The sequence below is a fragment of the Monodon monoceros genome, unplaced genomic scaffold, assembly GCF_005190385.1.
Source record: "Monodon monoceros isolate NGI ecotype Baffin Bay Population unplaced genomic scaffold, NGI_Narwhal_1 Super_Scaffold_13, whole genome shotgun sequence".
Taxonomy (NCBI): Eukaryota; Metazoa; Chordata; class Mammalia; order Artiodactyla; family Monodontidae; genus Monodon; species Monodon monoceros.
In genome coordinates this window covers 11,964,356-11,978,140 of record NW_021703769.1, presented here as the reverse complement: position 1 = coordinate 11,978,140, position 13,785 = coordinate 11,964,356, and the positions used below count along the sequence as shown (strand labels likewise).

General features: G+C 48.2%; 1 protein-coding gene across 1 annotated transcript in view; it reads left to right on the top strand.

The window, feature by feature from the left end:
- The window catches only part of LOC114895008 (somatomedin-B and thrombospondin type-1 domain-containing protein-like), a 17,887-nt gene extending 8,027 nt beyond the window's left edge, over nucleotides 1-9,860 (top strand). Inside the window, exons 2-5 of the mRNA XM_029222273.1 lie at nucleotides 1,219-1,413; nucleotides 3,755-3,833; nucleotides 5,973-6,149; nucleotides 9,743-9,860. Coding sequence (XP_029078106.1) covers nucleotides 1,219-1,413; nucleotides 3,755-3,833; nucleotides 5,973-6,149; nucleotides 9,743-9,860 — 569 coding nt within the window. The remainder of the gene's footprint in view (nucleotides 1-1,218; nucleotides 1,414-3,754; nucleotides 3,834-5,972; nucleotides 6,150-9,742) is intronic.
- The last annotated feature ends 3,925 nt before the right edge of the window (nucleotides 9,861-13,785 follow it).

Below are 13,785 nucleotides of genomic sequence, written 5' to 3'. Positions count from 1 at the left end.
AATGTATATAAAATATATACAGTCAGTTCTCATGATGGATGGTAGTTATAGTCTATAAAATCCCCATGAACACTGAATTGACAAGTACTGAACCGTTGCTCCTAGGGGAAATATGTACACACCTATCTCACACAGATTATAATCTTAAATCCTAAAAACAACTCATTCTCGTAGATTCTCTTTTAAAAAAGGGAAGAACAAGATTCAGAGGTGTTAGGTGACTGGCCAAGACTGCCCCACTAACAGGTGTCAGAGCTGGAATTCAAAGCCCGTCCTCCTGGTCCCGGAGCTGGAGCTCCTTGAACTGCACCACACAGCCACTGGCTCCCTCCATCTAAGAAGGCAGATCAAGGCCTCGTTTGACCTCAGCTGCAAATGTGCATGTTGGGTGACTCCGAATCTTTGCTGTTCTGCGTATGTCTGTGCATGACTACAAAAGCGCCTCAAATATTGGTTCGGGGGTTACAAATCAATTTTTAGCAAATAGGTAAATTCACAAATACCAAATCTGTGAATAGTGAAGATTGACATATATATACTTAGGTATATATATCAATACAATATCATATATATGTTATATGTGTTATATACATATATAGTATCATATATATGTAATGTATATTACCTATATGAATTCTTAAACACTATATAGCACTCTTTCATTTTTTAAGACTGTATCTAAATAGTATCACACCAGAAATAGCTTCTGCAAGAGGCTTCTTTCCATCTACGTTGTTGCTAGTGTAGTCATGGTTCGCTTCACGGCTGCAGAGGAACAGCTAGTGTTTACTGAGCACTTGCTGTGTGCCAGGAGTGAACACTTTATACGTCACATCTGGTTGAATCCTCAAGGCCACACTATCAGGTGAATACTATTCTTATACCCATTTGACAGGGGAAGAAACTGAGGCACAGGGAGGTGAAATCGGTTGCCATAAGTGCCTAGGAAATGTTAATTGGAGGAATGGGTGATGGAAACCACTGGAATGATCACCAACAGGATGATGGGTAAATAGAACGTGGAGTTCTAAGTTTAGGTAGACGTATACAAATTTGTCATAGAGAAACTTTGAAGGCACACATGGATTCAGGTTTGCAGAAGTTCTGGTGCTCACTGTGGTGTCTTGGGGGGTTCGGCTTGTGGGGAAGGTGGACAAGACCTGGCCGCTGCCCAAATTCCATAGCAGTTGTCCTTGGAGACGCCACCTTCTCTTCCAGCGGTCTCCTGCGTTGTGGCAGAGTGGAGCGGCTGGAGTCGCTGTGTCAAGCCCTGCCAGGTCTCTTACCGTCTCCGCCAAAGGCATGTCCTGCAGGAGCCAAGGAACGGGGGTGCTCCCTGCCCCCCACTGGAAGAGCGGGCTGGCTGCGTGGAGTACTGGAGCCACCAGGGTGTGGAGTGCCAACAGTCGTTGCGTGAGTTGGGGTGGCCTTGGGGGTGGCTGTCAGAGAGAAGAGCCTGGCCGGACCGCAGGGCCCTCCATAAGTTTCCGTGTGGGGTCTGAGTTTAGGGTGGGACTTTGTCTTCCTTTTCCCTCATCCCCCTCCTCACCCTCTGAATGAGGTAAGAAGCTCTGACTTCCTCTGGGCATCTCGATGTCTTCTTTCTAGTCATCTCCCATTGTGAATCAGTCAGGGCTTTGTTTAAATGAAGATGACAGGAAACCCATTTTAAACTGACTTGAGCAAAAATGTGTGGCTCATGTAACTAAGATCTCAGGGTCTGCATTCAGGCATGGCTGGATCTAGGAGCTCAAGCAATGTTGCCAGGAACCTATCTCCATCTCTCAGCTCTGTTTTCTAATGAGTTGGCCTCATTCTCAGGTAGGCATTCCCCCTGTAATGGTCTTTGATAGCTCCAGGCTTCCCTGCAACCAGCCTAGCAGCTGGAAGAAAAGGCCTCTTTCCCCTTAGTTTCAGCACATGTCCTTCGTTTCACCAAACCTTACCGCAGTGTCACCCTCCTGTTTTAAATTCTCCAATAGGTATCCTGCACCCTCGTGAAGCCCAAACTCATCATCATGGTCTACAAGCTCAAGTGCTCTGGCTCTTACCTCCTGTGACCTCACCTTCCTTCTTCTGTCTACATTTTAAAGGATCATTCTGTTCACTGTGGGGACAGGAGACTGAAAGGGGTCAGAGGGCAGTGGGGAGGCCAGGAAAGAGGTGACTGCAGTGGTGCAGGCAAGAGAGGAAGGTGTCTGGACCAGGATGGTGGCAGTGGGGTGATGAAAGAGGGAATGTCATTTCCTCTGCCTGAAATCCTCCTCCCTCTCCTTTGCCACCCACATCTAACTTTCCTGGTTCATCGCTTCCTGTGTAGATGTCAGTTTTCTCCAGGAAGATTTTCCTGACTGCCCCTACTACTGCCCCTACATGCCATCTGCCATGCACTTGGCCACATTACTTGACTCTGTGAGGCCAGTGTTACTATGCATTTTACAGAAGGGGAAACCAAGGCTCAGGGAGGCACAACACCTGCCCAAGATACATGACTCATCGTGCATCATTTTATTCAACACTGACAATAACCGTATGATATAAGTTCTAGTATTATACTTTTTTTTTTTTTTTTTTTTTTTTTTTTGCGGTACGTGGGCCTCTCACTGCTGTGGCCTCTCCCGTTGTGGAGCACAGGCTCCGGACGCGCAGGCTCAGCGGCCATGGCTCACAGGCCCAGCCACTCCGCGGCATGTGGGATCTTCCCGGACCGGGGCACGAACCCGTGTCCCCTGCATCGGCAGGCGGACTCTCAGCCTCTGCGCCACCAGGGAAGCCCTAGTATTATACTCATTTTGCTGATGAGGAGACTGAGGCTCTGAAAGGACCAAGATCACTGAGATGTAAGAGGGGGAGCTGGAACCAGAATCTGGGCTTCTCTGGGGCTCTCCTCGCTGCTCTAGGCTATGCCAAAAGCAGCACTGGATGTTGGAAGAGAAAAGGGAAGTTGTGTATTCAGTGTGTTACCTTCTCTCGATCACAAGCATTAATTAGTTCAACACCATATCTTTGATTCAGCCCCATCGCTCAGAATGGGCAGGGGTAGGGACATCTTTGGGCTCTTTTTCCCCCTAAGGAATCACCAACCTCTCATGGACTGACCCTCAGTTCTCCTCTGTGTTCTCCCCTGTCTGCTCCAGGAAGGAAGAGGCTTGGAAGTTGGCCCAACAAGATAATTTTATTAATTCATTTATCTGTCCATACCTCTGTCCCCCTTTTCTTCCATCCTTACATTTTCCCACTTATTCATTCATCTATGCGTCTGGTTCTTTTATCCCTTCATCTGTCCATCGACCTATCATGTCTTCATCCATCCTTCTTTCCATTCATCATCTCTGTCTCTCCTTTTTTCCATCCTCCCATCTTCCCATTTACTCATCACCCATCCATTCTTCCTTTCTTATATCATTTCAGCCACCCATCCATCCATTCAGTTATTAACTCATCTCTTTTTTTCTCACTCACTCACTTATTCATTCATCAAAATCATTCATTTGAAGAACTTTTTATTGAGACTCGCTATACAACCCACTGTGCTAGGCCCTGAATCTAACAGATAAATATGATCCTGCCTCCATCATTGCATAAGCAGTACTTGTGGGGACTATCTACCCAGTTACAAGACCCCACAGTCTCCTTAGGGCTACCATAGACATGACTCTGACACCAGGAGTACCTAATCGTGCTTCCTGTGGTGTCATAGCCTTGGGGGCGGTGGTGCTGGGCTACCTGACTCTGTTTTCTCCTTGGCCCACAGTCCCTGCTCTGATAACCACAGGCAGCTACGGGAAAGAACGAGAAAAGCGAGGTGTCCCCAAGAAGCAGGAGACAATAGGGTAAGTGGAAGCAAATGAACCCAAAGTCAAACTCAGATTTGTGAACATTTTTCCTTGGATTAGACTTTCATCATGTTTCTCTCTTCCTTTTTTATTTTTTTTTTGTGGTACATGGGCCTCTCACTGTTGTGGCCTCTCCCGTTGCGGAGCACAGGCTCTGGGCACACAGGCCCAGCGGCCATGGCTCACGGGCCCAGCCGCTCCGCAGCATGTGGGATCTTCCCGGACCGGGGCACGAACCCACGTCCCCTGCACTGGCAGGCGGACTCTCAGCCACTGCGCCACCAGGGAAGCCCTCTCTCTTCCTTTAACATCTCCCCATTTCTTGTCCTGTTACATTTGTAAACCCATGAACATGAACTTTGAGTCCTTAATGCCTGGTCTCTATTCAGCTTCATTCACTTACTCATTCAGTCAGTGTTTATTGTTTATACGACAGGTATGTTTATGTTGTTTATATGCGTTAGGCCTTGGGTCTACAGCAAGGAAGAAAAAAGGACAGAAATACTTGTCCTCATGGAGTCTGCCTCACAGGAGGCAGACAATAAACAAACACATAGCCTGTCAAATGGTGCTAAGTGCTATGGAGAAAAATGAAGCAGGGAAGAGGGTGGGTGTGCCAGGGACATCCTTGTTTAGAGGAACTAAGATATTGAAGAGGTTATCTGGGGGAAGAGCATGATTGGCAGAGGGACTAGCAAGTGCAAAAGTCCTGGGGCAGGACATGCCCTGTGTTCAGGGATCAGCAAGTAGTTCAGGCTGGAATTCAGGGAGAGTAAGAGAGAGTAGGAAATATGATATATTGGGGGGAGGGGGGTGGTCAGGTCACACAGGGTCTATAGGCTGTGGTGGGAAGTTGGGTACTTTCTCTGCATGAGATGGAGTCATGGGAGGGTTTTGGGCAGAGGAATGACAGGATCTGACTTAGGTTTTCACAGGGTCCCTTTGGATACTATTTGGAGAATAGATCGTAGAGAGGCAAGGAGGGAACCAGGGAGACCAATGCGGGGCCTACAGCAATGGCCCACATGAGAAATGAAGGTGGTTTGGACCAGGGTGGTAGCCCTGTGCCTTTGAAGGGTGGATTTCAGGGACTGGAGTCAGACAGTGTGTTGCCGATGGTGGTGATGAGGTCAAGCATCTAGGACAGTGCCTGGCACATGACAGATACTCAACAAATATTAATTGAAAGAATAAGATCTGAACTAAGGCAGTGCTAAGGGAGATGGAGAGGAGAGCTCTATTTGTTAGGATTCCTTTCACTGCAAGGCACAGAAACTCAGCTCAAACTGGCTCAGGTGAAAAGGAGAATTATTGGTTCCTTCTGGGCTGGCTTTGGGCTGTTCCTGGAAGAAAACTGTCCACTCCTTGGGCTTCCCAGAGGCTGCAGCCACCAGGGGGCAGCAGCCCCACACAATAACCTCCCGGGGTCCTTGACAAGCTGCATCTCTTGCAGCAGGGGGTGCCATTTACCACTACTTGTAGAAAAAGTTGGGTCGAAGTAAAATTTTAGCAAATTGGGTCTTAATTCAGAGGCTCCAGAATGGGACAGTTATTTAAATAATTCTTGCAGTGAACCTTTTCTGTAAAATAGGATCTTTTACAAAATGTGGTGGAGTGCTTATTGAGGCTTTTGGGGTTAGGCAGTTCCATTTTAGGCACTACCACTTATTAGCTGTGTGACTCTGGGCAAGTTATCTTTCTGCTCCTCAGTTTCCTAATCTGTAAGCTGGGGCCAAGATCTACCTTGCAGGGTTTCCCTATTCCATTGGACCAAATGATTCGGCAAATTTTTGTCAAGCCAGGTCCTCGTCTAGGACTTGGACACAACAGTGAACAAAACAGATACAAATTCCTGCCTTTGTGGAGCTGACATTACTGCGGGGGAGAGAGATGAGAAGTAAACAATATAATCTTTTGGATAAGGTGTTTGAAGAACTGGCCCATGGAAGCCCTCAATGATGTTAACTTGAAAAAGCAGGAGCCAAGTCTCATGGATGCAGATTGAGTTGCCCAAAAGGTTTCTTCTGTAGCAGGGAGAAATTGTATCAACCTGAGCCTGCATAGGGCTAGGTACACAGTAGGTGCTCCATAAATGCTCACAGGTGTTTGGGGTGGTGTCTTCCTGTGTGGCTGCAGGTACTGTGTCCAGTTCCGGCTGGGGCCCGTTCCAGGGAGCTGCCAGCAGGTGAGGGCGCCCCATGCCCAGTGGACAAGGTATCTGACCCAGGGCCACACAGTTTGTGTGAGGTGTGAGTGGCCTGCCCAGGATGCCAGGAGCCGGCGCTGCTACGGGGATGGTGGAGGGGCCGGAGGGTAAGCCATGGGACTCGGGCATGGGGAAGTGCGACTGTAGAGCCTGGGGCCTCTCTGCAGTCTGAGAGATGAAGGTGCCCAGGCAGCGGGAGCCTGTTTCCTGGCCAGGGCAGGGCGCAGGAGGGTTCTGATCCCAGTGTCCGAGGAGGAGCAGCTCCTGCCATTTCCAGCTGTGTGACCTTGGGCGATCTCATAACTTCTCTGAACCTCAATTTCCTTATCTGAAAATGCAGATAATAAGAGGACCTCCTCATGGGGCAATGATGAAAGTGAAGTGAGATTGTGCAAGTTGAAGACTTAGCATAGCTCCTGACATCCAGAAAGTACTCAAGAAAAGGGAGCTGGTTTCATTGTTGAATCCTTACAATTCCCTTAAAAGCCAAGTTTGGTTACCCTCATTTTATAGATGGGGCAACAGAGGCTCAGAGAGGCATGGTGACTTAGTCAAGGTCACACAGGATTTGACCCAGATTTGGCTGTTATCATCCCCCTAGACTCCTCCCACAAGGGCAGATGTCTTGGAAAGCACTTAGCATTACAATAGTAGCTAAAGTTTATTGAGTGCCTACTATGTGCCAAGCATTATTCTAAGCTCTATATTCATTCATTCATTCAATACATATTTGTTGAGCACTTACCATTGAGCATGTGCAGGACAATGTTTTGGGTACTGGGGAGATGCAGTGAACAAAGGAGCTGTGGTCCTTCTCTTATGGAGACACATTCTGCTCTGAGGAGGCAGACATTAGGCAAGTAAATCTGTAATTTGTCAGATGGGAGATAAGTGTTAGGGAAAGAAAGCAGAATCGGGGAAGTTCTGGGGAATTTTTTTTTTTTTTTTTAAGGAAGGTGACACTAAGGAGGTGACATTTGAACAGAGTTCGGAAGGAAATGAGGGAGGTAGACATGTGGAGGTTTGGGGGAAGGGTATTCCAGGCAGAGGGACCAGCAAGTGTAAAAGCCCTGAGGCGGGAGCGTGCCACCATTGAGGCTGGCGTGGAACGAGCAAGGGGGAGCGTGGAAGGAGGTGAGGACGCATTGACACACAGGATGCCCTTGAAACGTTCCAAGAGCGCAAAGCGGATACTTTCAGGATCCTCTCCTTCTGGATGAGGAGACTGATTCACAAAGAGGTGCCCGAGGTCACACACCTAGCAAGTGGCAGAAACAGGCTTTGAACCTAAATTGCTCAGACTCCTCGGCCAAGCTCTAAAGACAAGTCTAGACTGTTTTCCACTGACTGTGCTTTTCCATGCAGGGATTATTAGACTGTAGGAACAAGAGCTCTCTCTGGGGTCTCTCCAGGGAGTTCTCCCATGTCTAAGGATGTTAGTTTCCTGACTTTTAAAATTGAGCAGCCCTGCTCACTGTAAACCTAGAGCAGGGAATGCCAGTGCCTGTTGGGGTGTTAGGGACAGATGTATCAGAACGAGACGCATTGGGACTGCACAGATCTGGGTTCAAATCCCACTTCTGGCCCTTACTAGGTATGTGACTCTGGGCAAACCCTTCTTACCCTGACAGTCCCCACCACTCAGATGGTGGGAAGGATCCTGAGCCCTTTGCACAGCACCTGGCTCCTCATAGATGCTTAGTAGTGGAAGCTGCTCTTGTCATGTTTAACCTATAAAATGGGTATAATAATATATGTACTTTGAGAAAATGACATGTGATAAATGTGATGAACCTGGCACGTAGTAGGTGCCCAATAAATAAATGGCAGACCATAGGGAGGCCCTCTCAACCAACCTTCCTCCAACCTCTCCCCTCCACCACTTACTCGTCCTAGACCTGAGATTCTACCATTAGAGATTCATTCTTTGGACTAGATGCTCACTTATTAGAGCCTCAGTTTACTTATCCATCTTTGAATAAGCCTTTCTAGCCCTAAAACTCTGATTAATCCCAAACTTCTCTTTTTGGATGCAAATACTCCAGGAACACGGCACTTTGGTGAGGCTGAGATGAGGGTCGCAGGGACTGCTGCCTCTACCAGGCATGGGTAGAGATGGAAAGCAGAGCCAGGTCTGTGCCAGGCAGGGGCATCTTTCTCTGCTCCCACCCCAGCCAGGCCAGGCTCACAGAACAGGTGATGGAAGGTCTGATTGGGGGCATGAGCTCACCAGGCAGGACTGGGCAGAGGAGGGGGATCAAAGTGAGGATGGAGGATCGAGCTGCCAGCCAGATTCTTTCCGTGGGCAGCTGGTGAGGGCGGGCATGCAAAGGGCCCAGCCCCAGGGAGGGTTAGCCTGCCATTTTGGGATTTTAGGACGGTTTATTTAGCATGAGAAGTGTCTCTGAGTTTGGGACAAGCAGAAGGAACACCTGCTATAGTCATGCACCTACTGTGTGCTGGGCACCAAGTGGGTGCTTTAGATGTGAGCTCCCACTCAAGCCTCTCAAGCCCTGTTGAGACAAGGGACATTCATTCCATTTTATACACTGAGGATGGCAGTAACAATGGTAACTTTAAATGCTATCATTTGTGAAGTGCCTATTAGGTGCGAGGCACTGTGCTTAGAAGCTTAGAGCAGTGCCTGGCACATGAGACAATCTGTGTGTGGTATTATTGCCATTATTTGCATTTTTAAAAGATGTGAATTATACCTACAGAGAATTGGCTAAAACATATATGAACAGGTTAATAAATGTTTGCAAAGAGGACACATCTGGGTAGTCACCACCCAGGCAAGGAACAGAACCTGGCTAGCCCCGCAGTCCCGCCCCCAGCCGCAGCCCCTGCCCTCCCCGTAGAGGAGACCGCCATCCTGACTTTTATGGTAAAATCCACTGTACAGTTTTCTTCATAGCTTTACTCAACTCGGTGCAGATCCCTAAACACTACAGTTTAAATTTCCCCCCCCAAACTTCACATATATAAAGTGGTGCAGGATGTACCTTTTAGAATTCGACTTCCTTTGCTCGACATGCGGTTTGCAAGGTCCGTGCACGTGGCTGCCTTGTAGCACTGGATCGTTCATTCTTGTTGCTGAAATGGTTAGCTATTATTGTCATGATCATTTTTACTTTCTCTGCACACAGCATCTCATCAAACCCTCCCAACACTTCAGAGGGGTGGAGATTATAGTTATCTGTTATTCATTGAAGAGTCAGAGGCTCCTAGCAGCTGGGTCATGAACCTCCCCACCCCACCATTCCAAAACCTTTCTTAATCACTCCACTCTGTTGCCTCCCAACAGGAGGGAAAGGGGGGCGCAGGGAGGTTAAGGATGTCTTAGTGTCACCAGACCCTAAGAGCCAAGTCTGGATTGCCCCGGGTGGCCTCTAGGGTCAGCAGTTCTGCGGCCAGCCCAACTTCTTCATCAGGCACAGCAGACACAGGGCCCAGTGCCCACACATGTTCAGGCTCCACAAAAATGCTTTAATTTTATCCTCTTAAAATCAGAAGAAATAAGATGTAATAGTAATGAAGATCTGATACTGACTCCAGCCCGGATTATATTTATCTTTTTATAATGCAGTTGTAAACTTTGATTTAAAACATTTTTGCATGGAGAAGGGGCCCCCGAAAGCAAATATCCCTGGCGCCCAGGGGAGTCATGACGCCGCTGAAGCAGCCCCATGTCTTGCAGGCACCAGCTGTCGCTGTGGCAAGCAGCCGGCCACCCCCGGTGCCGAGGGACCTGGGAGAGGCTTGGGCAGCTCCGGGACTGTTCCTGCCCCGAGGTCCACAGCCTCGTCTTCCTCTAGCAGCGATGACCCCCGTCTGTCCAGAGCCCTTCTTTCCAAAGCCTCCCTGGGTGGCAGGGAAACCCCCAGGGCTTGGGATCCTCCAGGACGAGGGAGTGGGGAGAAACCTGCACATTTGAGACTGAAGGAACAAGCCTTGTCCTTATGCTGACACTGAAAATAGCTTTATGTTTCCACTGGGTGCCAGCTGAGTCACAGCCTTGCTGCCATCTCCCTCTAGTTCAGGGCTTCCCAAATTTCATCTCCTAAATACACCCTTCTCCATTTTGCCCTATTTTCCTTACCTGTACCTTTTTCTTTTTGACACCCCACCTCACTCATCCTTTTTTTTTTTTACTTAAATAAATTTTTTTAAAAAGGAAGCTTATACTTACATATATGTGTATAAATAGGAAATGTTTTTTTTAAAAAATCACAACTAGAAATGAAAATAAATAACAGTAGCAAACATTTATTAAGGTACAAGTACTGTAGGTACAGTGTGCCAAGCCCTGTCCTGGCCCTTTACACATACTGACTCACTGGATCCTGAGTTAGGTGCAGTTATTATCCCCATTTTACATGGGCCGAAACTGAGGCACAGAGAGGTTAAGTTACTTGCCCCAGGACACAAAGCTAGTGAGTGGCAGAGTGGGGATTTGAAACCCATGAGCTATACCTACTGCTAAGATTTTCTGCACTAGCAGTACCTCAGCTCCAGGAGGGCAAGGTTTTTGGTCTGTCTTGTTCCCTGCTGTGTCCCCTGTGCCTAGAATAGTGTCTGGTACACCATAATGCTCAATAAATATTTGCTGAATAAATGAAATGAATAGGTGAATGATCAGGTGCCATAATTAGAAGGCGATCAGAAAAACAAACACAATGGAAACCAAACAAGTCTGGTGAGGTATTGTTGCCCGAGGAGCCGAGCATGAAGCCTGCTCTCTCGTTATTCAAACAAGACATTAGCATGTGTGTGAGAGGGGGTGTGGGGACACTAGCATCTAATGGAGACTAGGCCCTTGACAAACTAGAGGAATTACAAGGGACTGGAAAGGGAGCGGATTTTCTCCCCTTGGGAGTCAACTGTAATTAATAAGCATTTTAACACCTTTATTGAGATAGAATTCACAATATTTTACCATTCCCTCAAAGTGTACAATTCAGTCTTTTTTAATATACTCGTAAGATCGTATAACTTGGTGTCATTTTAGAACTCTCTGTGCCCCCCTAGAAGAAGCCCTTGTACCCATTAGCCGTTACTGCTCATTCATCAGATCCCTCCAGCCCTAAGCAACCACTCGTCTACTTTCCGTTTCTATGGATTTGCCTATTCCGGACATTTCATATAAATGGAATCATACAAATGGTCTTTTGTGTCTGGCTTCTTTCATGTAGCATTACGTTTTCAAGGTTCATTCATCTTGTAGTCAATTATTTAGTGCCCTGTCCTGAATTCGTGTAAAACGATCTCATTTATTAGTCCCTCACTTTGGGAAGCACGGTGATAGTGAATAAAGAACTGTGGGGGAGTCCTGGCTCACTTCCTGTCCGCATGCGAGTGTGCTGGCCCAGCCTTCCCAGCCTTTGGACCCAGGAGCTCCGAGGATGGAGTTGGGGGAGGGGTGTATCTTTCCGCAGTCTTCGGGGCTGGGCAGGGACTGGCCCACATGTTCCTGCTACTCAATCCTCCTTCCTAAATCAGGACTCCGGGCACTCTTGGGAATCACTGACTGTTCCCCGTCTCTGGGAGTGTGAATGAGTCACTGGGCAAGCATTTCAGCAGCACCTGTGTGTGTCTGTCTGTCTGTGCGGAGCTGAGGCAACGCAGGGGAAAGAGGTGCTGACTGGTCAGGAGGCCATTGAGGGGGCTGCCCCGATTCACATCCAGGCCAGGTTCCCTAGAAGAAGGTTTTCTCTGCCTCTGCCCCTACACTTCTTTTGGCCGCAGGAGGTCGTTTGACATGGAAATTATCTTATGTGTGTTTAGCTGCTGTCTTCCCAAGCAGACTAAGTGTCTGAGATGCCCCGGCTCTGTAGTATAAACTTTTTGCAGTCCCTCACAGCTACCGTTGAAAAACCAGCCCCTAAGGAGTGATGCCTGTTTTAATCCCCTCAAGGATCCTGGAAGGTGGATGATCTTTCTCCCATTTGCAGAAGGAAAAACTGAGGCTTAGGAAAGTCAAATGACCAGTACGAGTTCTCATTACCAGGAAATTCTGGAGCTGGGATTCGACCTGGGCTCCAAAGCCTGTGCTCTTGACCGAACAGGAAGGCAGAGGCTGTGGTGGGAAACACTGGGTTACGGGTACCATGAAATGGGACATTTACCTGGGGTACTCCTCCTGGAGCGTGTTGCTTTGTCACCGAACCAGCTTCATTTTGCCTGACTCACAGCAAGCCAAAACGCTGAGATACGAGGTTTGCAAACCTCGTGGAAATAGGAGAACAAGTCTCAAATCTGCCTCCCAAAGGAGCTCAGGGTATTTATGGGATAAACAATAAAGCAGCAGGGCGGTCTGAGGCATGGGGAGCGGAGGGAAAGGTGACTGGAAAAAGGTGCAGTCACTGCTGTTCTGCACAGGTGCAACCAAGCTACAGGCCTCTGTATGTTAAAAATGAGGGCACTTAGCACCATCTGAGGGTGGAGTTTTCGACCCTCTGACGTCAAAAAGTCACCAAAGGAACACTCACTAATACCCAGTTGAAGGGTCAGTGGTCCTGTCCCATCTTAACAGGCTCAGCTAGAACTAGACACAGCCAACTCCAAATTCCTGGAAAACAACTGGGTCAAACGTCTTATTGTTTAGGCTACGAGCTGCTTGGAGGACATGGAAGGCCTTGATTAGTGAAGCCAGGTGAAATGGATTTGAGTCATTACCCCCAGTTTCAGCTGGAGTTTGTGCAGAGTCAGGGAATCTGCTAGGGGAAGGGGAGGTATCTCCATGCAGCCAATACAAAAAAACCCACAGAGTTCAGAAATGTGTTGGAGACAGAGGTGGGAAGCATACAGTGTGATGTTCCTGGAGCCCTGCCCCACACCTAAGCACTTCAAGTCAAGGACCTTTGAGGGGCAAGGGACAGAACTCAACCAACTGTAGCAAAAATGGAAATTACATTACATGTAATTAATGTCAATAATTACATGTCAATAACACATGTAATTAACATATTCAGGATAGATCTCCTGGGTATGGCTAGATCCAGGGGTTTCAAGGTTGAAGCTGTCTTATCGCTATCTTTTGGCCCTGCTCTCCTCTGTTTGGCTTTTTTCTTAGCGGGCATCTTGTGGTGGCATAGATGGCCGTCAGCATCTCTAGGTTTTCTTCCTACCAGTTTAGTAACGCCAAGTGGAAGAGAGCTTCTCATTTCCAATGGCAGTAGCTCTGGCTAAAGTCCTGGGGTTGCTGCTTATTGACCTGGCTCATCGTACATGCTCATCCCTGAACCAGTAGGGCAGTGGGCTCTGATTGGCTGGGACTGGGTCAGTCCTGGGGGTAGGAGAGGGCTTAGTCCTACTTTAACCACATGGACCAAGGGGAAGGGATAGTTCCCCTAGAAAAACTCGGGGTGCTGCTATCAGAAGCAGCAGGAAGTGGGCTGGACAGGTCCCAGACGACATGGGAGGTGGAGGAATCACCATCCAGCTCTCTGGCTTTGCCACCAACTAGCTGTGTGAACTTGAGTAAGTCCCTTCCCCTCTCTGAGCCCCAGTTTCCCCATCTGTACAGTGATGATCTCCTTGGACTCATCCAGCTCTGAACTTCTGAGACCAAAAGATTTCATTTAGCCAGCGGCCCAGCATCCTAGCTTGACAGATCCAGGCTCTGTGGCTTAGGAATGCGTGGCCTTCACATACCCTGGGATTGAACTTGGGACCGGACATCCAGCCTCCTGTTCCTGCTCATCCCGGCAGGGTACAGCCTGTGTTGGTGGGAGGGAAGGG